This window comes from Anser brachyrhynchus, assembly GCF_964034855.1.
Source record: "Anser brachyrhynchus genome assembly, chromosome: 3".
Taxonomy (NCBI): domain Eukaryota; kingdom Metazoa; phylum Chordata; class Aves; order Anseriformes; family Anatidae; genus Anser; species Anser brachyrhynchus.
This window is the reverse complement of record NC_137696.1, coordinates 48,582,260-48,608,252: the sequence shown is the minus strand read 5'-3', so window position 1 is coordinate 48,608,252 and position 25,993 is coordinate 48,582,260. Positions and strand designations below refer to the sequence as shown.

Here is a 25,993-nt window from a genome sequence, read left to right as displayed (position 1 = left end):
TGTCACGTCAATACTTCACCCCCATCCCCAACTCTGCATGGTGACTACAACCAGGGAATTTGGTGGCATGTGACATGGAGGTCATTTGCCAGCATCAGCTCAGGCTTCCATTTGTGCCATTTTGCTCCTCCATTGTGCTCTAAATGCCACTTCCAGAGTGGGATGGTTCTGTCTGCATTCCTCGTGCTTCCAAAGCAGACGAAGAGATGTCTCCCCACTAATTCAAAACTATGCAGAGATTTCCTTGGAATTGTTGCAAATCATGGAAACTATTTGATTAAATCCTAAATAGTAAACCTAGGATTGCTGTTATGCTCCAGGGTTAAGTGTAGACCCTGGCTCTGTTCCAATACCATGTAAAGATGAGATGTGAACATGGACCAGCTCCCGTCTGAAGCTTGGTTTCTGAGGGAGAAAATATAGGACCAGTCCTCTGTTTCTCATTGTATATGCACAGTGACTGATTTGCACTGAATTTTAACATTATAGACATGGCTTTACCAGAATACAGTTTTGTCTTTTTGTCTGTTTTGGTTTTGTGTTAAAAGTGTTTGAGAGCATGTTACCTTTGCTGTGGACTGGAGCAACAAAAGGAAAAGATAAAAACATCTTAGCTTAACAAGCAAAACAAGTGTTAGATACTTTCCTTGTCAGGACTGATACAATCTTTGTTTTGTTTCATGTGTTAAAAAAAAAAGCTATCAGAAAAGCATACTGCCAAAACCAGCGCTACCTGAAGAGAAGCCATACTAAATTCAACACAAGAACACTGCAAAGGATGAACTTGGTGGAGAAGTACCAGGGCTGTGGTACTCATTGTGTGGTACTCACCTCATGTCTGTGCCATCATTTAGCTTCTCTCACAGTTAGGCACATCCAGAACAAGCATAATTACATCATTCTTTTCATTATCTACAAAGGAAGTCTAGAAAGCTAGCCTAGATGTAGACACCTACACCACAAATGCCTAAATTTGGACAGACAAATCTCACCCACATGTCTGCTTCCTGGAGTTCCAGGATCTAGATGAAAGACCAGATTTTCCAGCTTTTTGTCTGGCTGTAAAAAAACCCACAGCTTTGATACCAGTAATTTTCACCAACCTGTTCATTCTTAATTTTCTGACCCAAAACTTGAATGCACATCTCTCTCTGGTGAAGTCTACTCTTGAGACAACAGTTTTGGGTTCTCTCTTCCAGATCTTTTTCAAATAAACCACAGCTTGAGAAATGCACTGTCCTATATGTAAATAATTTGAGATTTACTTTTACAAGTGCTTAGATTAAAACATCCCCCTCTGAAGTCTGCAGTAGAAAAAGGTCTGTCTTGAAGCTTCTAACACTAAATTTCTGAAGTAAATATAGGGATACAACTTTCACATATTTTTTTTCCTGTGGACAGTGTTCTTCCGTGACATCACCACACCCGTCTCCAATATACATGTCGTCCTGCTATGAACAATTATATTCAGTATTTGTTTAGCTTCACAAGTACTTATTTGAAAGGATACATCCATAAGAGAAATGATGTTTCGGCATGAAATGAGACTTAACTTCTTGAATTTGATGTCCTTTTCTGAAAAAGGACAACAATAAGACAGAAGTAATTGGGCAAATCTGCCTTTTGCAAATCCATAGCAGAAAATAGGACTTCATAAGCATAGACAGCTGGCTCTTAGACCTCATTGTGGGAGGACCTGTGATGAGCAGAGCCATGAGCCACATCCAGGTCTTATTAGTACCACTCCCTGTCTCTCCAGAGCAGAGCAGTAGTGCAATGTAGAACTGGCTTCACTAAACCGACATGGATCATGCTGGAGGCAGGACACGCTTGAGGTTAGATCATGGACAATATGTCTACCCAGCTCTGCCCTGGCTGGCTGGAGGCCACCAGGCAATATTTGTAACACAGCCTTTATTTTCACATTCATAAGTGAGCTTAACGGCAGCTTTTATAAAGTTCTTTACAGCCCTTTGCTGCATGCCACTGAAACAGTACAGAGGTTATCAGCACTTACTGTTTTTTAATACTGCATTCAGAACATATTCAAGTTCTTCTGCGGATACCTCCATGTCCTAAATTAAAAAAAAAAAAAAGAAGGCAGCAGCATCTGTTACTTGAGTGTTTCTGGAATCAGACATACCAAAAACCTCAGAAAACACAAACATCACCCATCTGTACTTTGCTGCATCTCAGGAAAAGAGAATCATACAAAACCCAGAAAAGGCTAAAAACCAAACAGCTAGCAAAATATTGGAGTGTTGCTGTGCCTAAGGCTGTCTGAAAGCAATCTCAAGATGGAATCTTTGATTTAAAGAAAAATATAAATCCAGCTGGACACAGAACTAGGTCAGCTCCCTCAGGCTTGAATTCTAGCTTTGATCCTCTGGTTTGCTCGGTTGGGACTGTGCCCTTTTCTGTGGTGACATCTCTTGCCTAAACAACACACTATAACTAAGCATACTGCCCCCCAAAATACAGCATTTTTGCCCCACCTGGCCCTGAGTAGGAGCAGAATTCTCTCCTACTTTCTATGTGTTGTTATGACCCATGAGGGTTTTGCACTCACCTCTCCTGAGATCTGCTCAAACAGTGCCCGGAACTGCTTTTCTTCTTCAGTTTCTTCAGTTGCCTGTGGACTTGGGGTTGGGTTTGGAGGCTGCAACATCAACCACAGGAAGACGTTTATAAGAATTGTAAAACATGATGTTTCTCCTGCACACAGCTCCTCTTTGCATTAGGGGAGCACAGTATATCTTACAATAAGTGTATATGCTCCTGAACATTGTTATGCTTTGATTGCAGACCTCAGGCCTCACAGGCACCCAACTTCCTGAGGGGATTCTCACCCCTCACTTCCTTTGCCTGGGGAATCGCACAATGTAGCATTGCTTTGGCTATCTCAAAACCAAGAGCACCTATCCTGGAAAATGCCTCTCCTCTCACCCCACCCCTGAACCACTCCGCTTCCACAGTCCTTGAACAACCCAGCCCAGTGAAGCTCTTCCCTTCAAGGAAGCTCTTCAGGGACCTCTGGCCTCTCTTGATGGCAGCAGCTGGAAGTGGCTGTGATTCGGTGCTTTCCACAGAGTCATCCCATGCGTGGAAGCACTTTGAGCCAGCTGAGCTCAGTGCTGTTGCAGGGGTGTAGAGCCCAGGCCTCAGTCTACACTGATGAGAGATGCCACCACGTAGGGCCATTGCTATAGCTGGGGTGACCATGCAAACAGAGAGCAGTTCTGGTGCCAGAAAACCGGGGAAAAGAAGTCAACTAGCAGCACAGCACAGGATGCAAAGAATTAAGCTTTGTTTTCTCTACCAACAGAAGATATAATACAGGTGACATTTAGTGTACTGTCACCCTGGTGACACTGCTTGGCCATTTACACTTATTTTTCAACCATATCCATGTTCCTCACTTTCTACTAGTCAAGTTCAGATGTGGTCCCTTAATGACACTGTACAGATTTACTTTGACTCTGAACATGGCCCTGAGATCCTAGAAATGGAGATGTTCAGTTGCTTGCTGGTCCCTGGAGGAGGATTTTAATAAAGAAGGACACATGGGATTATGATTTAGCTTGTTTCCATGGGAATTCATACTACAATCAACAGATTATGTGCAGGGATACATTTAAATGGGAGCTGACTCAGATTCAGCTGCAATTAGCACTCAGCAGGCAGGCCAGGTCATCCGGGCACAAAAAGAATTTAATCATTTCACTAGGCACACACTTATCAAGCCCTGAGGATATTGCTAGGTTTGCATTTAAAAATAAAAAATCAGGCCTGTGGAAATACTCTTGCTCCTTATTTTTTAACAATAAATAGAATTTTAATAGCTACGAAAGGCCATCTGCCTCCCCAGTGCTAAGTGGGGTACTTTCAGTGCACCTGTGGTGGCTGAGACCAGCTTCTGGTGCTGTCTGACTCTGACTGCCTTGAAGCAGCTGCAGAAGCATAACGATTGTGATTTTGATTGTTACAGCTCTTTTACCATATTCAGCAGAACTGAATGTTTCAGTCACTCACACAAAGCTGGCAATTGTGGAGCGTTCCTGTGAAATGAACATGTTTTAGCCAAAGACAGTAAAAGCAGTGTGTGCTGGCTTCTGCTGAGCTCTCCTCTTGCTATTTTAACTCTGTAGACTTACCTCAGGGAGATCAATGGCAACGTTTTCATCTAGATCCCTGGAGAAAACAAAACCACATTCAGTGTCTGAAGATGTTCAATATCTGCTTGGTGTGGAAAGGGCACCAAGTTGCTCATTAACATTTTCCAGAGGTGAAAGATAAAACTGCATTTTTTACTGAACTGGTTACATATAGGTAAAATTAATCAAATGGATTTTTGCTTTATTTAAATATTGGCATAAGCCATTAAAACATACTTTAAGCAGGACTCTGTGAGGGCACAGTCCCTCTGTGTGCTGTCTGCTAAAGGATTAATCTCATTCCGTATTAATTATGCACACTTCTTCCTCAATTTTTAATACAAAATTGTCAAGTGGACAGACAATATACGGAAGCACTGTTGTACTTGCAGATTACTGAACTAGCTGCGTAGCAGGCAGCTAGCAATTCTTCCCTGTAAGCTTCCAGTGGATTCACCAGGGCCCTATTTCTCTACCTCCTAAACTCCTCTCCAAAAAAGCCAGATTTAGCAAAAATGGGCAAATGCATCTGCAGACAGATTTTTTCCACACACTTTGAAGGGAGCAGGACAAACGAGCCTTCACCCAACTCAGCCTCACACAGGAGGGCACACTGCAAACCAAAAGCTCATTTTCAAACCTTTCCTTTTTCTCCTTACTAAGCGCACAAAAATTCTGGAGAGGGAAAAAAACAGGAGCTTCCCACACCAAGGCTCTGCTGTAGGGCTGGACAGTTGGCAGCCAGACCCTTTCCAGGATTCGGCAGCCCCGTGTACAGGAGAGCACATCAGAGGCTCCAGTGCTTGCTGCTGACTTACTCAGTGATGGCCTTCTTCTCCGAGAAGATCCTCAGGCAGAAGTCTGCCTCCTGGTGTGGTTCGAATGTGGTTGGAACAAGGATGTAGTCACCTGGTGGCAGCTTGAATCTGTTGGATACTTCCCTTAAATTGATGTAGGTTTTGCTCCTGGCCTTCGAGGCGTGGTACCTGAAGAAGTCTTTGTTCAGGTGTCCATCTCCACCGGGGCTCTAGAGGGGATCGAAGGCAACATTGCACTGGCTGTGGTGTACTGAGGGCTACTCCTGCCCTCTTCCCAGTCACGGACCCAAACTCTGTCTGTCACAAGCCTGACCTCCAGCTGCAATGCTGACTGTCACACCTCACCCAAGCACTCGCAGAAACCTAGCTCCTGCTTTATGGCAAGGACCTGTTATCAGCAGTTCTCTCCCACCCTGAAGACAGTCTAAGAGGACACTAGGACAATTTCTTCTTGATTAAACATTCTCTGCTATTAAATATCACAATCATAGTTGGGGTGTCACAGAGTGATGAGACCTCACAGTCATCTTCTGCATGGAGAAAGCGCCTCAAAAGATTTTCCGATTCCAACCTCACACAGGGACAGGAACCACTGTGTGTGATGAGCCCCACGAGACTCATAAGAAGCAACATTCCCTCTTTGGGAGCCAGGCAGGGGACGACACAGTCATGGGGCTGAGGAGTTTATCCTTGTTACCCGTGGGACTCCTAAATCCTCCTATGAAAGGAGTCTATCCTAACCAAGTCAAAATTCTCCATGGGGCTTGATGTAACTGAGAAAATCATTTCAAGAGCAGGGGCCCTAAAAATATCTGATGACTGGCAGTATTACAAATCCAGAGAAAGATGGCAATATTGATGGGGTGGCTACTGCATGCGTTTTAAGAGTAATAGAGTACCTCATAAATAGAGTAACCGATACTTAGCATTTCAGCACCAAACTTCCTGAGTTTGCGGCGATCCTTTTGCATCAGCGCTGCAATGAATGTGCAGTCATCTTGCCCATCATCTGTCTCTGTCAAATGCATCTTGATTTGTGGATTTGTCCAGAAAGTGTCTGCCAATGTAAAGAACACCAGAGCATTTCTTACATCAGAATAATACCACCACTACTACTACTAAAAAAAAAGTAGACAAAAAGGACAATTAAGCTGAGGTTTTGCTCAAATTTATTTTTTCCATTAGTTGTCATGCTTCTTTCCACTCAGCTCTGCAGAAAATTAGCTGAATCCCAAAGTTCTTCATGGAGTTAGGTGTAGAAAAGATTTTGGGCCTGATATTTTATTAAGTTACCATGGTTTTAATAAAGCTGTCAGATGGAATTTTGTTCAAAATACATAGTTACAATGATTCCATAGTGCTGGTGCCAATATGGAGTAACACAATTCAGATCCTTGATGCTACTTCAGAGCCACATAAACATGCTGTCTGAGTTGGATTTTTGTCTCATTTTACACTTACTGCTGCATTTTAAGTGGTTTATTTGGAGCCAGTCCTGCTCATGCAAATGTAAGTGAGAGACAAATCAGATCCAACAGACTTGTGAGAAAAGAAAGCAGTTCTTCTTACCCCAAAGCCTCAAGTTGGACTGTATTTGTACCTTTGGCTGGTTCCTACTAGCTGAGGCTCAGCTGGCCTGACCTGCGTCCACAATCCTGGCTATGGGGTAATTGGAGAGGTGCCTGAGGGTGGGTAAGGACTTCTGTGCCTGCTTCTCATTTTCAAAGCTGCATCTACTTACCTAGAAAGTTTCTGCATCCTCCTGCAGTAGAGCCCCGGACCCAGCTCCCCTCATGGATGGTCACCTCCCACTTGTGGGCAGTGCTGTCTTCCAGGGCATCTGGAGTCAGGTTGCAGATTTCAACTTTATCAAAATGCACTTTGAAGTCTTCAAATTTCATCCTGTATGAAAGATGTGCAAAGGAACACGCAATTATTAACATTAGTGAAGGACGCCCAGCACAACTTCTTCTTCTCCACGGTCACAGGGCCAGACCACCCTATGTGGATCTAAGTGGTTTCAGTGACTGTGGAGATATGATGACGTACACGGGGGGAGAAGCTAGCTTTCATTCTTTGTGGTGTGAAACACAAGCAACCCTACTGTCTCAGTCTGATTTTGACATCTCTTACACCTTTCTTTTTACTATAACTCCACTGATTTTATTAAGGTACAGTTGAGTGTAGGACACGATGAAGTGACACTGGAAAAAAACCTACTGTGGAAAAAGATACTTGACCATCCCCTTCCCTCAGGCTACTATATCCTAGTCCTAAGAGCTACATCCATATTGATGGAGACACAACCAAAGGATCCAGGATCCTGCATGGCAGGCATCCATACAGGAGCCAAGTCTGCCTACAAATCATCTGTGTGTTCAACACCAGCCACAGGACGGCACTACAAGGGACACATGGCAATGAATTAGTCAGGCCATGGTACGACTAGCCTGTCTACAATGCAGCTAAAGTCACGTTTGGCCTTCTGGTAAGGTGCCTAGACTCAAGTTGTTCACCCTTCTCTCAATTACAGGAGCATGGGACCTTGTCCTAGCAAAAACGTATGCCAAACAGAGGGACAAAAGGTACGTTTGGGCTTAAGTAATGGCTCCAACCAGCCCTTAATGGTGATAGACACTGCTTACTGCTACTGTGTCACATAGATTGCAGTATAATTATTTTAAACCCAAGGCAGATACATATACATGTCCATGGGAAGGAGGAAGCAAATGCCAAAAAACAGTTATTTCTGAGTTTCTATGCTGGGCTGGTTGAACCTAGCCTACTCAGCATGCTGAGAAGCAGATAAGCCATGTGATTTTAAGCTAGCAAGTAAACTGGCAAAGAGATACTGACAGACCTGCTGGCTGAGGAGTCTGGTATTCAGGACTGAGCAAACAGCCAGGAAAAGGGACAGCTGGAACCAGGCACCCAGCTGGGCATGGTATGCAGCCATGGGCTATGGGAACAGAGCAGAGAAACTGCTCCTCCCTGACATGAACTTCTGTAGCTATCTTTTTTCTCTGGTGACTGGTGCATAACAGCAAAATGGAGTAGCAAGAAATTAGAAGCTCTCCAAGACCACATGAGTATCTGTGGCAGAGGAAGATAAGACCCAGCTAGCCCTTAGTGCAGCTCACTGGACAAAGCTAGTTCAATTTTTATGGTGTATAAGGAATAGGTGTCTGTGGTAGCATTGATTTACACCTACTCTGGGACATTCTACAACTTCTTTTTAGGGTGGGAAGAAACAGCAGGAGTTGTTTTCCTGGGATTTGTCCTCTTTATTGTCAGCTGTTCTCATCTAATGCTAGCCTTGCATGTCACAAACATTGCTAATTCTCACTGCGATGCTCAGTACACTGTCGCAGGGGCAGTATAGCAAAATCTCTGTCTCTTGAGTGCTTCAGCTTCCTGGCCACACCATGCAATTTTGGGCTCTTTGGAAGCATGCTGCAAAGCAGATGAAGTAATTGCACTTTATGGATCAGATTTGGAACCTAAGAGATAAAACACCTGCTTTGACTTTTGCGCGGCTGTCCTGAATTTGCACTGGTGAAGGCAAGAGAAGACTCTGACCCTCCGATTTTAGCAGAGAAGAGACTAGGGTGAGTGAGAAGCTGATTTCTTAGTCAACAGCAGGATGCCTCCTTCCTATCTGGTAGAAGCACCGTTTCATCTGCCCTGACAAGACAGATCTTAACTGCTAAAACACAGCTAAAATATGTTCAGGATAGATAATGAGGTCAGCAGGCCCTGAGCGTGTTACCATGAAGATTTTCTGTCCTCCCAAATCCAAAGAACAGAAGGGACAAAAGGTCTCATCAGACCACTTTTCCCACCCCATGTATTCCACCACAGCCGTGCTGCCTTTCGGCACCGAGTGAAGCCACTCTGATGATATGATACTTACCCTGCTTTAAATGTCCCATAGCTTTTGGTCAAATTTCCCTCCCTACACTACCTTTCCTCCTAACCTTCCTGTTCTACCTAGGATGAAACCAAACACAATACATGAGAATAAACAGGTGTAATTCCTCTTCTGCTTCTTCTGTTTCAATTAACAGAAGTGAGCCTGTGCAGGAGAAATGACCATAGTGTTGTATGCAGTCAGCACATGGAATAAACCAGGTCCCAAACTTGTAGCACAGTTACAGAAATTGTTCATGAGTGCACAGTAGGTCTCTTGGTCTCCCTGTCACCTTGCAGACATCTTAAAAATGATGTACAAAGAGAATACTTGTTGAGCTTGCTGAGGGTGAAACCTGCCATTAGGTCTACTTCAGTACAAACTTCTAATCAGTACAAACTGGTTGTCATCAACAAGAAGAGCCCCGTTGTACCAGATGTTATACGCTAAGCACAAAGATAAAATGTGTGTCATGGAGAACACGTTTTGAACTCTTGAAGACCTAATTACTTTGCTACTCACTGTTTCTAGCAGCAGGTTTCAAAACACCTTACAAAGATCACCCCAGCTTTCTAGGGAGGCAAGCAAAGTCACCACCAGGAGTGCTGAACAGACTAGATGGAAGTCCCCTGCTGCAGGAGGAATGTAGCTCATTCTCCATCTCCTCAGGTAAACTGCATCAGCAGTAGGAGCAAACTGAAAGCTGGAGAGACACAGCTCTGTTCATCTCATTCCTCATCTGACCACCTTGAGGTCTTTAGGGGTACACCACATTCACTGCTCATGCAAAGTCTGTCCATGCAGCCTGATGGGGAAACCATCAAGGTGTGTCTTGCGTCTTAGAAGGAGCTTAGAAGGGGCCAAGGGGCAAACACTCCTGAGAGAAATACACACAAGTCAAAAGACATTAGGACAAATAAGTCTGATGGACTGGGTGGAGGGGTTAGCTTGGTATCAGACTTGCCTGACTGGTTTTGGAAGCATTTCTTATCTTCTGCATATGAATTTTGTCTGCTTAACCCCTTCAGGGAAAATTTCAGTCCTGGTGGCTTTTGTTTCTGCTCTCAATGTCTGAGATGCTGTATGAAGAAGGCCAACATTTGCCTGTGTGTGCTCAAATTTCTTCATTTTTACTGACCTTCTGAGGACTTATTTAACTATGAGCTTAGCTCTGTTGGACAGATAACTTTCTGATGAATTTTGTTGCTCATTTGATGCCTATCTACACACCCGTACCTCCAGTACACAGTCAGGCTTTAAGCCGTACCCTGTACAGAGAGATGTTCTGGAGGAACTGGAGTTGCAGGTAAAGTCTTTGCCCCTTTTTTGTTCATCTCTAAAAAACAAAAAGTTCAAAACCAAACAAAAAACCACTCAAACTTTTTGAAAAAGATGGAAATGCCCTACTGCATTTTCAATGTCAGTAGCAAAATAACTAAAAATATACTGTGTAAAACTGCTCAAGTAATGGATCAGTCACTGGACCTACTTCCTTCCAGAGCTATAAGGGATAAACCATTTTATGTGACGTAATGCTCCACATTGCCTGCATTAAATCTCTTTCCAGACCAAAGGGTGAACTTTGGTTTAACTTGTGGGAAAGATCTGGAATAGTCCTGCTGAATACCTCTCTAGATTTACCTCTGTGTAAAAGAGATAAGCATCTGGCCCTGGAAAATACGACCAGACACACTGTCAGTAGTGCACAGCGTGGTTGATACGGGGTGGGGTGAGGGAATCATGTGCAAGTCAGCCATCTGCTCTGTCTGAGATAGTGAATTTGGCATGAACAGCACTTCACACTTGAAAGCAATTGCTACCACTTCTTTTTTTTCATCTTTTCTTAAATCTTTCCATCATTTCACACATATCCTGGTGTTCTTGTACTTTCTGTAACAAGTAGCAATGCTTCTAAAAGCTCCTTCCCTACCAGTGTATGACTAACATCAACCCTGAAGGCATTTCATAGGCGCTACAGTGCAGTACAATGCTCCCTTCTGTAGCGTGCGTATGTTCCTGGTAAGGATTTAAAGGCTGTTACAACCACGGGCGACACACAGTATTTGAAATATGCTAATGCCATTAACGAAACTGACCTTCAAAAGACTTTTTGTTATTAAAATACACATGTACACACACAAAACATGCAGAACCTGCTTCCTCCTAGGAGGAAACTGAGCATTTGCTCACTCAGAAATTTCTTCCTTGTCACCCATTTTGGCCACCAGCACCTCGATTTCTGACTGGAGTCATGCTCTAAAACCCCACGGCTTACCAGAACTCTCCATCATCCAGTGCTGTCTGAGACAAGCGTTTCTGCTCTGATGGGCTGACCAAACGCCACTCCAGAGAGCTGCAAGAAAACAAAGCCAAGCTTTACTATCGGTCTATGGCATTTAATTTTCCCTGGCTCAGAACAACCGCCTGGACACATCAGTAGGCTGCTCTTCATCCAGAAGTGTTTTATTTGAGCAGCACACATAAACACAAATGGCCTTAAGAGGTTTCACGAACCCTGCTGCCACTCCACACGGCGGCAGAGACCCAGCTAATGTATCTGGAAGCAGGACTGGGACAAAGATCCTAAAGCTGCCTCAGGAGCCTCCTGCCTGAGTTATTCCCTGCGCTCAGCACTGGGACTGTTGTCGGGTGGTGGGATTGAGTAAAATATGGTTATCATTAAACCACAAGATTTTTGTAAGTCACACTCCTCCTTAAATCTGTTTGCCATCTGTAGCACCATCTCCTCTTTTAGGTTTCTCAGTAATTTAGGGACAGATGTTTCTACAAACTTGACTCAGTGGGAACAGAATAGGCTCTTTTCCCTGTACAGAGAGAATTGCTGGAGAAACTGGGATTGCAGATATAATCTTTGCCTCCTTTTTACTCACCTCTACAGATCCAGCTGTAGCAGGTCAAAACCAAACAAAAAAACACTAAGAGTTTTTGGAAAAAAATGGAAAAGCCCTACTGCATTTCCAATTTGATAGGATACACAGGGCATTTTGTGTTAGGTTTTCAATTCCAGCAACCATTGCAAAATGTTATTACAGATTCCTGTAGTCACCTGGGAGCCCCTCTGCTTTAGGAGGGCTTTGTACTGGCAACCAGAGCTCCAGAAAACCTCCCAAGTGCAGAGTCAGAGCTCCGCTTTGCAGAAAAAGCATTTTCAATAAACAACCTGAACTGCCAGATGCCTGTCCTGATCTTAACTTCTCTTTTTTTTTTTTTTGAGAGAGATATAATCATAAACATAACAAAGGATTTGAGCTGATGTGAAAATATTTCATTTATTTACATTTAAAGGAGTGCTAGAGATGACTATGTGTCTCAGCAATTTTAAAGGCCCAGCCAGGTTATGGTTCTTCTCCTCTACATCTGTGTGAATAAGAAAAAACTCAGTAGAAGCAAGTGGAACAAAAAGGAAGCAATTTATATGTGTAAAAATGTATCAAAAAGTATATGTTTGGGGTGCGAGGGGGGAATGTATTGTTATTTTTTAATGTATATTTTTTTTCTTTTGTAGTATTTATACTTCATGTAACTTAGTAGTAAAAGCAGACTGGTTTTCAGACCAATCCTATTGTGTTTCTGTGTCCTTCCATAACTTTAGCAGGTACCACATAGAGAGGGTGTCATCTAACTGTCATACATATCTATAATACAACCTGCAAAGTTCTTGCCTATTCCTAATATGTTTAGAAACCCAGAACAGTAAATGCAATGACAAACTCATAAGATAGAGGGGGTAGTACAAAATTGGTTTATAGATTATCTGTAGTAGGACTAAATATGGATGTTATGTTACAAGTACTACAGGAACTAGCTTGCAAAAAAAAATAAAGAGAAAATCACTCCGAACGTATAATATTTACTATTGGAAGTGTCTTAGAATGAACTTATCCAATTTATATTAATGTATGTTTTTTGCTAATACTGGATTTTGGGGGCTAGACATCCTTGACAATGTCCCATTAACTGAGCGGCCTTGAAAATATTGAGGGTGACACGCTAGTATGGCAGTAATACTATTAAGCACATGCAAACTCCTGATTTATTTTTTTGTGAAATAACTGTGCCTGCAGAAAGCTAGACGTGGAGCAGCAGCTTGATTTTTGCATGGCCTGTATGGCACAGTGCACGCACTTGTCACTCCAAGGGCCGTTCCACTCCACCTGTCCCCAGGGGTTCCTTATCCTTATGAGCCGCACTTTCTGGCCCCGATAGCTCACCTGGGGAAGAAAGAAAAAGAGAAAATGCTGAGTGTCATTAAGCTGGGCTCAAAGTGCACTGCTACAGAAGATGTGGGAGGGAAAGATGGATGGGAATTTGGATAACTCCTCCAGGGTAACGCCTCCCATTGCCTAAAGCTGGGGGACAGTCCCTTGTCTTTTGACCGGGTGTCTCCTTGCCCTGTGCTGCTGACACAAACCAGAGGGGACGTACCTCATCGATGCCCGTCACGGAGTAAGCATGGCCCTTTATAAGGCCAAAGGGGGTTTTGGCTTCTGACTCGGCAGCGCTGCTGGTCTGTAATATGGAAAAAAATGTGAATACCTCTTTTCATAGCGGGATTGCAAGTAGTGTAACTTGGTCCCTTCCAGCCATTATGTGGGAGGTCAGTGGCTAACCAGAGCAGGGAAATGTGAATAGGGAAATTGTCTTTCTGCTCCATGCAGGCAGTGATGGTGCAGTGGTGCCCTTTGAAAAGGAGCTCCCTAGAGCTGTGGGGATTTCTCTTTTGGAGCATTGTACAGTCAGAAGGAAAATAAGGTGGTTCCTGGCTCAGATCCCTTCTATGTCCCTATGATTTTGTATCAACTCCATCCACAGTTCCAGGATATCGATCTAAACTCCCACTCAAATGTAGTTTGAGTCAGGTAAGGGACAGAAAAGGTGCACTCAGGTGGGGTCAGGTGTTGATATGCTCTCATTTTGTGTTGGTGGGATTTTTCATTTGATCTGAAACTTTCTTCTCCAGTTGTTCATTCTGGTGAAGAAACCCGGCACACACTTGTTTCTGAACCACCTTTACCACTGAGCACAGTGGACAGGGAACAGCAACAGGATTTTCGCTCTTGCTGTTGAGCAGCTCAGGATTTTTCACCAGAAAGCCAAGGACACATGGGCAGCTGCTCCTACCCTGGGTCAGGCCTGCTGGCAAAGCAGTGTAAAGGCACCTACACAGTTGCTACATGTCAGCAAAGTTTTCTCAGTAAAAGTGGGAGATTTCAGTACCTGGAGGGATAAATCTGATGCATTTTAAGCCCTAGTCCCTATTTACAAACTAACACAGTGATCCTGAAAACTTTCTTGAGTCTCTCAAGACCCAGCAGGTGTTGTTACAGAATCCAGAGATGAAGAAAATCAATTTTTAGTCTGTGGAGCCTTTAAGTCCTCATAAAGCTATGGCTGGTTTGTCAAGGGACCAAGTAAGACAGGATTTAAAGTTCACCCTCCCCAAGTGCTCATACTAGCATCATTATTGCCTTAAATCCAGTGGCCATCACCTGCTGAAATGTGATGAATCTTTTGTTTTCAACGGCTGTACTAAGGACTACATCAATATTACATATCTGTCAGTTCACAGCTATTATTTGCAGAGTTAAATGCATATCCATCTAATTGTTAATGATTTAACCATGCTTCAAAAAGTAGTTTTTTAATGCAGAAACCACAAAACTAAGCTGAGAAAATCAGACCCCATTTGTTACTTACATCGATAGAGCAGCCCACCATTGAGCATCTTTTCAGAGCTTTCTCTAGGATTTCATAGAAATTGTCAGGAGCCTTTTTAACCTCATACATTTCTCCTACTCCCCCAGTGAAATCCTCCATGGCTTCTATTGTGCTGCCTCCTTTCAGAGCCTCGTAGCTGCCATTCAGCCTGGAAAACACATGCTAACCTTGAGACAGGCTTTCAAAACTTTGAAGAAACCCATGCTTGAGAGCTTTCTCACATGGGCGTAAAATCACAGAAGGGCACTGAAGAGACGTGCCCCAGAATGTACTCAGGAGATAGATGATGTATATTGGGATCCTTCTGCTTTCCTTGATAATTACATTTTTAATTCATTCGTTCCTCGATATTCTTAAAGCCTGGGGCTTTTCTTTTATTAGTGTCAGTGACCATGTTGGCAAGGGCTGGATATCTTTGCATATCAGTGGCTTGCTGCCTGCCAAATCAGTTAAAAATCTGGAGTTGGCCAGAACTATCATCTGAGGTCTCAGCGGGGACACAAATGGTAGGATTCAGGCTTTTATCCAACTCTGTTGCTAACAGCTAGGTTTGTATCTAATGCTGTGATGGGAGCTGGACAAGCTCACAAGCTCTTTAGATCAGGGCAGCAGCATGTGCAAAAAAAATAAAAATAAAAAAAGCACTAGATAGAAGCTGTTCACTTGAATTGTGTATATTATATGTACAAACTGTAAATCATATATGTATAGTGTGGTACACCAGACTTACTTGGCATAGGCTTTCTCTAGTAAAGCACTCCAAAATTCGTTGTGTTCAGCTGAGTGCAGGAAAACCAACCGGCCTTTGAAGGTGGGTAATCGATCATCAATCACGACATCCAGCCACTCGTTGTGCTGCCAAAACTATTTAGAAGAGATGGAGCATGAGTTGGTTGACAGCATGACATTTTCTGAGTGTAGGAGATTCGTGTCCCAGTGCCTCTAAGTGTCAGCTAGTGACAAGGATAGGCTTGCTCAGAATTCAAATGTAAACCATTCCTTCCCGCTGTACCATGCTAGACTGCTCTGAAGGAAAGTCAATCTGTCTGAAAAAAAGTCTAAAAGAGTAAATCTGCACCATAGCTCCTTAGCTGGATAATGGCACTGACGTGGTCACCAGTGAGTCACATACAAGTGGTCACCAGGTGATTCAAACCATCTTCAAGACACACATATTACAGACCACAGCCGAACTCTTGTTTCATCTTTAAGGCCTTACATCCTAAGAGGAGTTTGCGTGGAAAATGTGAAATGATTTCTAAAGCCATATTTCTCTTCACAGAACAGACGTGGCTATGTGTGTGCATGTGAGAGGCTGACATAGCCCTCAAGATTGTTCCTCAAAACATAAACAACAGATTAAGTTCAGCAATCCCCCCCCCCCTTTTTTTTGGATGTTTCCTCTGGAGTAACCCACAACCCCACCACAAACCAGACCACAACATGCAATTACCAGCTGCCCAGAACTGTGGTCATGCTGTGCCAGATTTTCATCTTACCTGGAAGTGAAATATTCCAGCATAATCTGGCCCAAAATTTTGATCCAGCGGTACCACTCTTGCTAGTGTTTTTTCATTCAATGTGAGAGAAGCTATGGCTGCTAATAGCCAGCAGTCACCTGTGAATTGAGAATGGGGAAAAAAACTCATTTTCCTCCATTGAGAGGAAAAGAAGATGGTGTGGGGGTGAGGGGAGATGTTGTCACAGTTAGCTGTCACCCCCCTTGAAAAGAGATCCTGTGTGTCCCCAGGAAGTGTGTCCCTGCCCAGCCAGGGCAGTCTGGAGGTGCTGGTAGATGAAAAGCTCCCTTGCATGGGGATCCTTCTCTGGCCTTGAATCCCTCTGCACGAGGATGATCCCTGGCACAGATGGGAGAGTGCCACCAAAGAGGTGGCTGTGGGCAAGGTGAGCATGGGAGGTGCCTCCAGCGTCACTGCTCTCATCGGTTCAGGGGAAACATCCCCTCACGTGTGAGGATATTCCTGCTGCTCTGCGCAGGGTGCACGCATCCACACAGAGGGAATCACTCACCAAGATCCCCTTGGCAAATGTCAGTTCTCGTAGCTCCTCCAAGGATAAACTTGGGATCCTTGACAATGTCCTGGAAGAGTGGGAGTGAGACACAGACGTGACTGAAAATATGCCAGGAAAATGTCACTGTCACTCTGAGCCCAGATGTGAGCCTTGTGTGTGCACGAGCTATATTTTCATGCAGCAGTGTAAGCCACCACAAAGAACTAGATGGGGAATGCTTGTAATTAATCCTTGTAATTAATTATAGTGCAGAGCAATTAAAGAATCAGCTATCCTCATTTTTTCCTAATTAGTTGGCTGCTAATGAAAGGCTGGCATTCTTTATTCACCCATAGGCAATTGTTAAAATAGAGCACATCCTGGTCCAGAATCTCAAAGTTAAGTTACAACCCTGGCTATTTTTTTTCCCAACAGCTGAAAAAAACCAACACCCTAAAATTGGCAATTTACCTTCAAACACAGTATTAGGCCTTGTATTTACTTGCACATCATACATAGTCTCATGGTTGCCAGACACTATATGTCCTATTTCCTCCTCAGACAAGGAAACAAAAAAGGCAGACTCCAGCCTTGTTTGTTTTACAGAGTCAGTTTTTAGGAGGAGCCAACATTACCCACCCGTGTGTGCTCAGAGGTTAGAGGGACTGCGTGATCACGGTGACATAAAAGCAATTCTGAAGTATCTCAGCTGGACAGAAAAATCACAGTGGCAAACCAATATATGTGGCAGGACTTTGCTTCCCTTCTTCCCTTTCCCATGAACTGTAGATTGAATTGAATTGATTGAACTGGATAGAAAAGGGAAGAAGAGGAGGAGGAGGAGGAGAAGGAGAGCATCTAATATACTGCTGGGGGAATATTCCTTGAGCTTCTCAGTCTGCCACGATATGCTGTTGCAGGCCCTATTGCATGAAATTCTTTTATGTAATCAACAGAAGCTTGTAAAAAAAGACAAAGAGGGAGGAAATATAGCAGAGCACACTCAGTCACTTAACCCCTGCATTTGCCTAGAAGGAAACAGAGTTACTTTTGGTTCCTGTCACTGCATTTTTTTGGGCTGTCAGGGTAGGACATAGGCAATTCAGTTCAGCTTCCCTCACTTACTCCTGGAGCATCTGCTGCTGGCCAAGGCTGTGGCCAGGACAGTGTCCCCGATGAACTGGTACTGCAGTTCTCATCTCAGCCAGCGAAGCCCAGCCATGCCCCTAAGGTAGCAGCCTGACTTTCTGTCCTGTCAGGCCATGCTCTGCTTTGCCGAGGGTTTGCGGATGGCAGTGGGCTGGTATTGGTGGTGAGGGGGACAGTGTTTTACTGCTAGACAGATGAGGTTTTTCAGCCCAATTTATGGCAACCATCATCTTCCTGCGAGGTGGCTGTGCCCCAGCAGAGATGACCAGCATCACAGCAAGCCTTGCAGCTTGTCACGTCAGTCACCTCCCCGCTACATATATATGTAGGAGGCAGGGGGGGACAGGGGAGGGCTGCTGTCAGCTGCTTTTTGCTGTTGCTGTAGGCTCTGCCCTCCCCAAAGCTCAGGGGTTAAGCCCAGCAGCTTTTGTGACCTGGTGACTTTGGTGGCGCAGCAGTTTTGGCAGCCCACAAGAAGAAATGATCACCTGGATGGCAGAGGAAAACGGCACACGGCCACGGATGAGGAAAGCAACTCTCTTGAGAAGCTAATCCCTCGGAGGAGATATTCAGGCAGGAAGCAGGTTTGCGTATTTTTTGTTTGCCTTTGCCGGGGAGGAGGTGGTGGCCAGGCTGTGCCATGTCCCCAGCGCACCTGGCGAGGGGAAACCAAACAGCACCTCCTCGTCAGCTGGCCCGCCTGCTTGTTAAACACACCCAGCCATGTGTGACTGTGACGGGATGTGAGCGATAAAGAGCACAGCTCATTGCCTTCAAACACCAGCACGACAACAGCTCATAAGGCAGCTGATCTTTAATAACGTGCCTTATTTTAGCGCTGTTGCTCCTGGAGAACACGATTCTCACAGCATTTAGTGTTACCAAGAAACTCTGCGTGCTAGCAAGGGCTGAGATAAAAAGCCTCTCCACCGACATGGCCACAAATGCTGCTGAGTGCTGGGAGAGTTTCATGGCTCGTTGCCTGTTACACAGCCCTACAACTGACAGATGAGAAAATATTTTCAATCTCCCACATTTAAAACAAACACAATTTTTAAAAAAAATCAATAAAAAGGAATTTAAAGGACTTTGAATGGACCCGTGTCACATTCTCTGCTACACAAAAGAAAACCGAGAGCTACGGTTTATGAGTGGATGTTGCAAAAATAATAGTAAACTTACAGGGATTTTCAGGCTGGATGGTGTAATAACATGTATCAGTGCTTTCAGCATGCTAAAAGACAAAACCCAGGACTAGATCTTGCATTCATATACAGCATATTCAAAGATTCACCTGCGTAAGGGTATTGCCTAGAATTAGGGTGATGAATTTCTCAGGGAGATGAAAGAAGGTGCCTGCAACTCTCCTGCTGCTGCTTTGAAGCTATGTTTCTTTCAAGTCAAAGGGAAACAAATTGCATCCTTTGGGACTCTGGCACACATTGGTAGAAGGAGGTCTAAGAAAAGATCTCCCTCTTAGAGATCTAAGAAAAGCTGAGGCTGAGGCTGTTTATGATGGCCTTATTTTTGTGATTATATTTATCTTTCTGGTTCCAGCATATAGTTCCTGTCATACTGGTTGCCAGTGGCTGTTCATATTAGGAGAATTTCCTTCTTAATTCCTCCTGTAGACCACAGATTCAATTGGCATTGTTAAAACACATTTGTGTTCTTCTTTTTTTTTTTTTTTAATTCTTCATTCTTCAACTTGTCTCTTGCTTTCTCAGATACTGAGCTACTAGAAATAAATGACAGATATACTAGCCCAACATTTTAATTTAGACATAAATTAACAGGACAGGGAAGGGAAGGGAAGGGAAGGGAAGGGAAGGGAAGGGAAGGGAAGGGAAGGGAAGGGAAGGGAAGGGAAGGGAAGGGAAGGGAAGGGAAGGGAAGGGAAGGGAAGGGAAGGGAAGGGAAGGGAAGGGAAGGGAAGGGAAGGGAAGGGAAGGGAAGGGAAGGGAAGGGAAGGGAAGGGAAGGGAAGGGAAGGGAAGGGAAGGGGAAATAGAATGAGAAAAGGGTCACCTGTTTTTCAAATTATTCTAAATTTTTGATAAGGTGCAATTTCAAGGATTTCATTTGTAAAGATAAGGGATTGGCAAAAAAAATCACTATATAGCTTTCTGAATCTTAGAGCACTTAAGATTTTTGTAGAAATCTAGACATTCACCAGGTGCAAATCAGTGCAGCTCACCAATTGCAGTGGTAGATGTACAGATCTGGGCTAGCTAGAGGGTCTTGTTTATTCTGTGTACAAAAGTTTGTGCCTGCAGGTATATATATACGTGTGAAAATAATGAGAAAACCTTCTCTACTCTCATTAGTAATGAATAAACTGTAACAAGGTGTAAATCTGAGGACTAACATTATTTGGGCCTGCAATTACCTGCATGTACTGTGCTACACTTCAGCTGAGCCACTGTAAAACACTGGTAGGAAGACAGTAAAAATCAGCCACCACGAGAAGCAGTCTGAACACCGATACCTAAACGCAAGGCTTTTGACACCGTTCCCCACAACATTCTCCTCAAGAAACTGGCTGCTCGGGGCTTGGACTGGCGTACGCTTCGCTGGGTTAGAAACTGGCTGGATGGCCGGGCCCAGAGAGTTGTGGTGAATGGAGTCAAATCTGGTTGGAGGCCGGTCACTAGTGGAGTCCCCCAGGGCTCGGTACTGGGGCCGGTCCTCTTTAATATCTTTATTGATGATCTGGATGAGGGCGTCCAGTGCACCCTCAGTAAGTTTGCAGATGACACCAAGCTAAGTGCGTGTGTCGATCTGCTCGAGGGCAGGAAGGCTCTGCAGGAGGATCTGGATAGGCTGGAGCGATGGGCTGGGGTCAACTGCATGAAGTTCAACAAGGCCAAGTGCCGGGTCCTGCACCTGGGGTGCAACAACCCCAAGCAGAGCTACAGGCTGGGAGATGAGTGGCTGGAAAGCTGCCTGGCCGAGAAGGACCTGGGAGTATTGGTGGATAGTCGGCTGAATATGAGCCAGCAGTGTGCTCAGGTGGCCAAGAAGGCCAACGGCATCCTGGCCTGTATAAGAAGCAGTGTGGCCAGCAGGTCGAGGGAAGTGATTGTGCCCCTGTACTCGGCTCTGGTGAGGCCGCACCTCGAGTACTGTGTTCAGTTTTGGGCCCCTCGCTACAGGAAGGACATGGACGTGCTCGAGCGAGTCCAGAGAAGGGCGACCAAGCTGGTGAGGGGTCTGGAGAACAAGTCTTACGAGGAGCGGCTGAGGGAGCTGGGCTTGTTCAGCCTGGAGAAGAGGAGGCTCAGGGGAGACCTCATCGCTCTCTACAGTTACCTGAAAGGAGGCTGTAGAGAGGTGGGGGTTGGTCTATTCTCCCACGTGCCTGGTGACAGGACGAGGGGGAATGGGCTAAAGTTGCGACAGGGGAGTTTTAGGTTGGATGTTAGGAAGTACTTCTTTACTGAAAGGGTTATTAAGCATTGGAACGGGCTGCCCAGGGAGGTGGTGGAGTCACCATCCCTGGAGGTCTTTAAAAGACGTTTAGATGTAGAGCTTAGGGATATGGTTTAGTGGAGTACTTAGTGTTAGGTCGGAGGTTGGACTCGATGATCTTGAGGTCTCTTCCAACCTAGAGAAATCTGTGAATCTGTGAATATATACGTGTGAAAATAATGAGAAAACCTTCTCTACTCTCATTAGTAATGAATAAACTGTAACAAGGTGTAAATCTGAGGACTAACATTATTTGGGCCTGCAATTACCTGCATGTACTGTGCTACACTTCAGCTGAGCCACTGTAAAACACTGGTAGGAAGACAGTAAAAATCAGCCACCACGAGAAGCAGTCTGAACACCGATACCTAAACGCAGGGGCAGCGCTGCTGGGATCGCACTGTCAAGGCACAACCACTTGGCCAGCTGAGCCGGGGTAATAAACTTGGCACGTGCCCCAGGCCCATACCCTGCTTGCAAAACATTAACTCAAAATGGTGTTACAGTGCTTGTATTTACTGCTGTAAATATATATAAGTATATAAATGTAAACTTAATTGTAACGTAAATGCAAATATATATATATACACACACACTGACAGCTAATAGACATGAAACTGATTTAGCTTAAATGCTGAGGGGCTTAAACTTTGTCTTTTTGCATCCTTAAAGCTTCCCCTGAGCTTTATTTCTTGCTGTGCTGCTCACAGGAGATCATCTTTTTCTGTGGCAGGCATTGGAGCGCAAAGGCATAGCCTGTTTCAGGTAGCTTATTCATAGTAGAGGTATTTCTGCTTCAGCTTACAAACATCCTGAAGATGAGACTGGTAAGTACAACAGACAGACCACACTCCTATCTCCCTCACTACCACACACAAGGACATAGGAGTTACGTCTTTGAGCAAAGCAACCCCAAACCTCCAGCCTGCTCCTGGGGGCAGCCCCAAAACCCACCTGGCCTTCGAGGCACTGCCAGACAAGATGGGCAGCAGTGCCTGGGGGTCTACTCTTGCCTTTGGGGCCATCTCTTGCTTTTACATAGCTGAAACTTGTCTAGGAGTAATAGCTTTAATAATGCTCTGTAGTGACACTACGTTAGCTATCGGACACTAAGGCATTTGAATGTCTCTCGTTGTGGATTAAGCAAAGCCAGAATGTAAACACATTTTAAGCCCATTTTGTTCTTTTTCTCTCTTGGTACTACTATTGGCAAAGGGACATTTTCTACTGATTCTGAAGCTTTCAGACCATGATGAAAAAGAGAATAAATGTTAATCATTAACAAAGAAATGAAAAGTAGCCACAAATTTTCTGGCTATTAGTTAAAGCTAACTGGGGAGAAGGAACCAGGAGCAATGTTGGTTTTGTGATCTGAGAGCATGTGACTGGCGAAGCTTCAGGCTATTCCTGTGTTATTAGTGTCTGTTACGCAAGATGCATTAAGAGATACTCATCGAGCCCTTGGCTACTGCTGAATGGCTCAGTAACCATGGCATGTATTCATGACCTCTCAGTGTTTCATGATTGAAGCAAGTATGTCTCATGCTCTGAAAGTTTGAAGTTTTGAATTTTTTAGGTTTAACCTAAATTATGAATTTCCTCCATTAATGGCAGTTGTTTTTTAAACAGTCATATCATAATAATGTATTTTACCCTTACTTCCTTGCATGCCCTCTTATCTTCATCTTAACATTGCTTTTGCTTGGCAATAATGTAAGAGAGATGCCCGATTAGAAGTTCTTTATGCATGTACGTAAACATATGCACATGAAGTGTGGCTACACAATAAGCTACAGAAGGCAGAACAGAAGAAAATCTACATACAATATCTTAAAATGATTAAGCCAAAGGCCTTCGAAAGGACAAGAGAATATGGGAAAGGCATAGGATTTTACAGGATAGTTTTTAAAAATGGATGTTTCAGAAATACTTTCAATAGTTATCAGATTTTAGCTTCTATTACAATGTCCCTACCCTTCCGCTCCCCCTTGCCAGTTGCAAGCCAGCAACACGCAGCTCTGTGGGGTGAAACCTTCCAACCCTCCTCCTTGCCAAGGATCCCAAACAAACAGCAAAGTGCCCCAAACAATCATTGGATTTCCCTGCCGTACACGGGAGCAGTCCCACCAGATGGTGGGGCATGAGGACATTGTGTACTCACCCCAGGCCTCTTCCAGAGGAAGGGAACGGGTGGCTTTTCGCTGAAGAAGAGGGAGGCGTCACTGGCAGGGAAGTCAGGGTCCTCGAAGAGGCTGCCCCTGCGCAGGCAGTCCTGCTTTAGCTCCTCGTAGGCTTTCCCTGAGCTGTGGGTGGCACGCGCCTCCCGCGGCAGCGGTGGCGGCCTGGGCTTCGAGTCCCGGAGTAGGTAGGGCATGGCTCCCACCAGGGAGAAACACGGGGGGCTGAGGCTTAACAGGACGGGGGTAGAGGGAGAGAGGAGCGGGAGCAGCTCCGAGCAGCGTGGGAGCAGCACGATGAACACCCTGAAAGCAAACAGGGAGGGAAGGCGGCCGGCTCGGCCACGCCAGCTGCTGGGCCGGGAGTGGTGAGGTGGTGCCAGGTCCTCCCCGGGGCAGGGCTGCTGTGCCCACCCGGCGGTGACGGGCCTGTGTGGGGCTTGGCACCTCTCCCTGCCACCCCTGGCTGCTGACTTCAAGGTATGGGGAGCCACCAGAGCGAAACACAAGCTGCAGGACGGGGTGTAGCTTCTGCAACCGCGGCAGGCTCGCCCTTTTTGTCCAACACATGAAAAGCCCGGCATGATGGATGGTGGGGCTGTCCCAGCAGCCAGGTGCTGTCGCTGTCGAGGGACACCAGGGCTGAGGTGTAAGGGCCAGGGCTGCTCTGCTGAGGGGTAGCCCGGGGCTGGCCCCAGGATCGGGGTGCTAGTATCTTGTGGGGACGGCTCAGGGCAAGGCAAGTGACAGGGTATTTTACCTGGGGGAAGGATTTTAACAGACTGTGACTTGAAGGATTTCTGTGTGTGTTGTAACAACGGATTTTAAAACCAAATACACATGCAAAACTTGCCACTGAGTTCTGGGTTTCATGACCTTGTTCGTCTCTTGTTGTGCTTCTTCTGCTGCCCAGCATCTACCTGCCACATCACATCTCACATTAGACAGCAAAACGCTGTCCTGGAGAGGATGTCAGTCCATGCACCGTGGATGCTCTGAAGAAATAACAGCAGGGTTCAGAGCCAGACGGGCCTGGGTACTCCTCCATGCATGGAATGGCAAGAGATGCTGCCCTGGGAACAAATTACAGTTCCTGTAACACAAAACACAGCCCTGAGTACAAACACCAGTCAGCCTCCCTGTGCTTTAATTGGCCCTTTGGTCGACCACTCGAGCTTGCTGCCAAGGGATGATTTATGGAGAGCAATTAGGTGAAACAGAATTAATTCCTTTCTGTTCTGCTATTTGTCACAGCAGCGCTGTGAGGAAAGCTTTCTTTTTCACAGCATATATTCCCATGTTTATTCCCCATAATTGCATCCATTGTTGATGTCTGCAGGCTCCCTCCTGAGACCAAGTTCCCATTGTCCAAATGTATGGATGCTGTCCAGACGTGTGAGAAGAGGCAGGCCTTGTGCTCCAAATGTGGCAGTCAACTGACCAAACTTTAGGTCTGCAGAACAGACTCCAAACTACCCACCTCGGCTTTTTCTACAGTCAGTATGGAAGAGCAGTGCCTCTAGGAAGTGATTCATTGTGTCCTCATCCATAAGATCTCTCTGGAGATGACCGTGTCTTTCATTTCCCTTTAGGTGAAGCCTCATGGACTAGCTGAGGGTAGATGCTCAGCTATTAAATGTGTATAGTCATGCGAGATGGATCCCAGCTAAGGGACTAAGGCAGGAGAAGGTCATAAGTGCCAACATGAGCCTCAGAGATGTGATGTACCCAACATCCCACATCCAGTCAGTGGTAAAAAAACAGGAATGCGCTTTATCCCCAACATCTCTGTGTGGGCTAAGGCACGTTCTCACACACCAGACTAACGTGAAGGCCGGGGAAGGAGACGTTCAGCATCCAGGATACACAGCCTCCACACCTGCTACAGCCCAAGGGGAGTGACCGCATATCACCTCAGGGAGTTCCCACTTGTCAGAGTTCAGCTACAATCAAAAATGTGTGGGCTGAGCTCTGATGGGTGCTCTTTGTGCTGTAGGGAAATTCATAAAGTTTCTGTCCTAAGTGAATGCTCTGGTGTGTTAATAAGGGATGTTTTCACACTGCAGCCTTTTCTTCAGAGGGCAGGGACAGCTCTTCCCTCTCCTCACTGTGCTCAAGTCCTGACACTGCAGGAAAGTTCACATCTCTGAGATCTCAGCCTTGGTGTAAAATCTGTCTGAAAGTGGCATGAAGAGATGGCACCTGGAGAGAGCAGTTGGGAAAAAGAGGAGTGAGCAGAAAATGTTAACAAAATATTTCAGTTCTCAGTTATATACAAAACTTTGTATCTAGCTAGCCACACTCAAGTGTTTTACAAGAAAAAAGACTTCTAGCAGTTTTGCTCTTTTACCATGAAATCTCATTTGAAACCAGTGAGAAGTGCTTTTCTCCCCCAAGACATCTCTTGTTATTGCTGCCTCCTGGTGTGGTCTGCGGATCCTCAGAGACTGTTATCGGTGGGAGGAAAGTGAAACATGGGTCTTGGTCTCATGCACAAGAATATCTGCATCCTATATAGGATAGGATGTTGCAATAAATCATGAAATTGTTTTAGGAAAAGAGT

General features: G+C 45.0%; 1 protein-coding gene across 1 annotated transcript in view; it reads right to left on the bottom strand.

Annotated features, from left to right (window-relative positions):
* CAPN9 (calpain 9) overlaps nt 1–24,122 on the bottom strand; it is a 29,653-nt gene extending 5,531 nt beyond the window's left edge. Inside the window, exons 1-15 of the mRNA XM_080586443.1 lie at nt 23,415–24,122; nt 16,653–16,722; nt 16,121–16,239; nt 15,352–15,485; nt 14,601–14,769; nt 13,329–13,412; nt 13,029–13,114; nt 11,158–11,235; nt 6,714–6,874; nt 5,872–6,029; nt 4,973–5,181; nt 4,155–4,191; nt 2,570–2,659; nt 2,018–2,075; nt 1,511–1,575 (exon numbers count right to left, since the gene is read on the bottom strand). Of these exons, the coding sequence (XP_080442569.1) occupies nt 1,511–1,575; nt 2,018–2,075; nt 2,570–2,659; nt 4,155–4,191; nt 4,973–5,181; nt 5,872–6,029; nt 6,714–6,874; nt 11,158–11,235; nt 13,029–13,114; nt 13,329–13,412; nt 14,601–14,769; nt 15,352–15,485; nt 16,121–16,239; nt 16,653–16,722; nt 23,415–24,014 (2,118 nt within the window). The 5' untranslated portion in view covers nt 24,015–24,122. The remainder of the gene's footprint in view (nt 1–1,510; nt 1,576–2,017; nt 2,076–2,569; nt 2,660–4,154; nt 4,192–4,972; nt 5,182–5,871; nt 6,030–6,713; nt 6,875–11,157; nt 11,236–13,028; nt 13,115–13,328; nt 13,413–14,600; nt 14,770–15,351; nt 15,486–16,120; nt 16,240–16,652; nt 16,723–23,414) is intronic.
* Between the last annotated feature and the right edge of the window lie 1,871 nt (nt 24,123–25,993).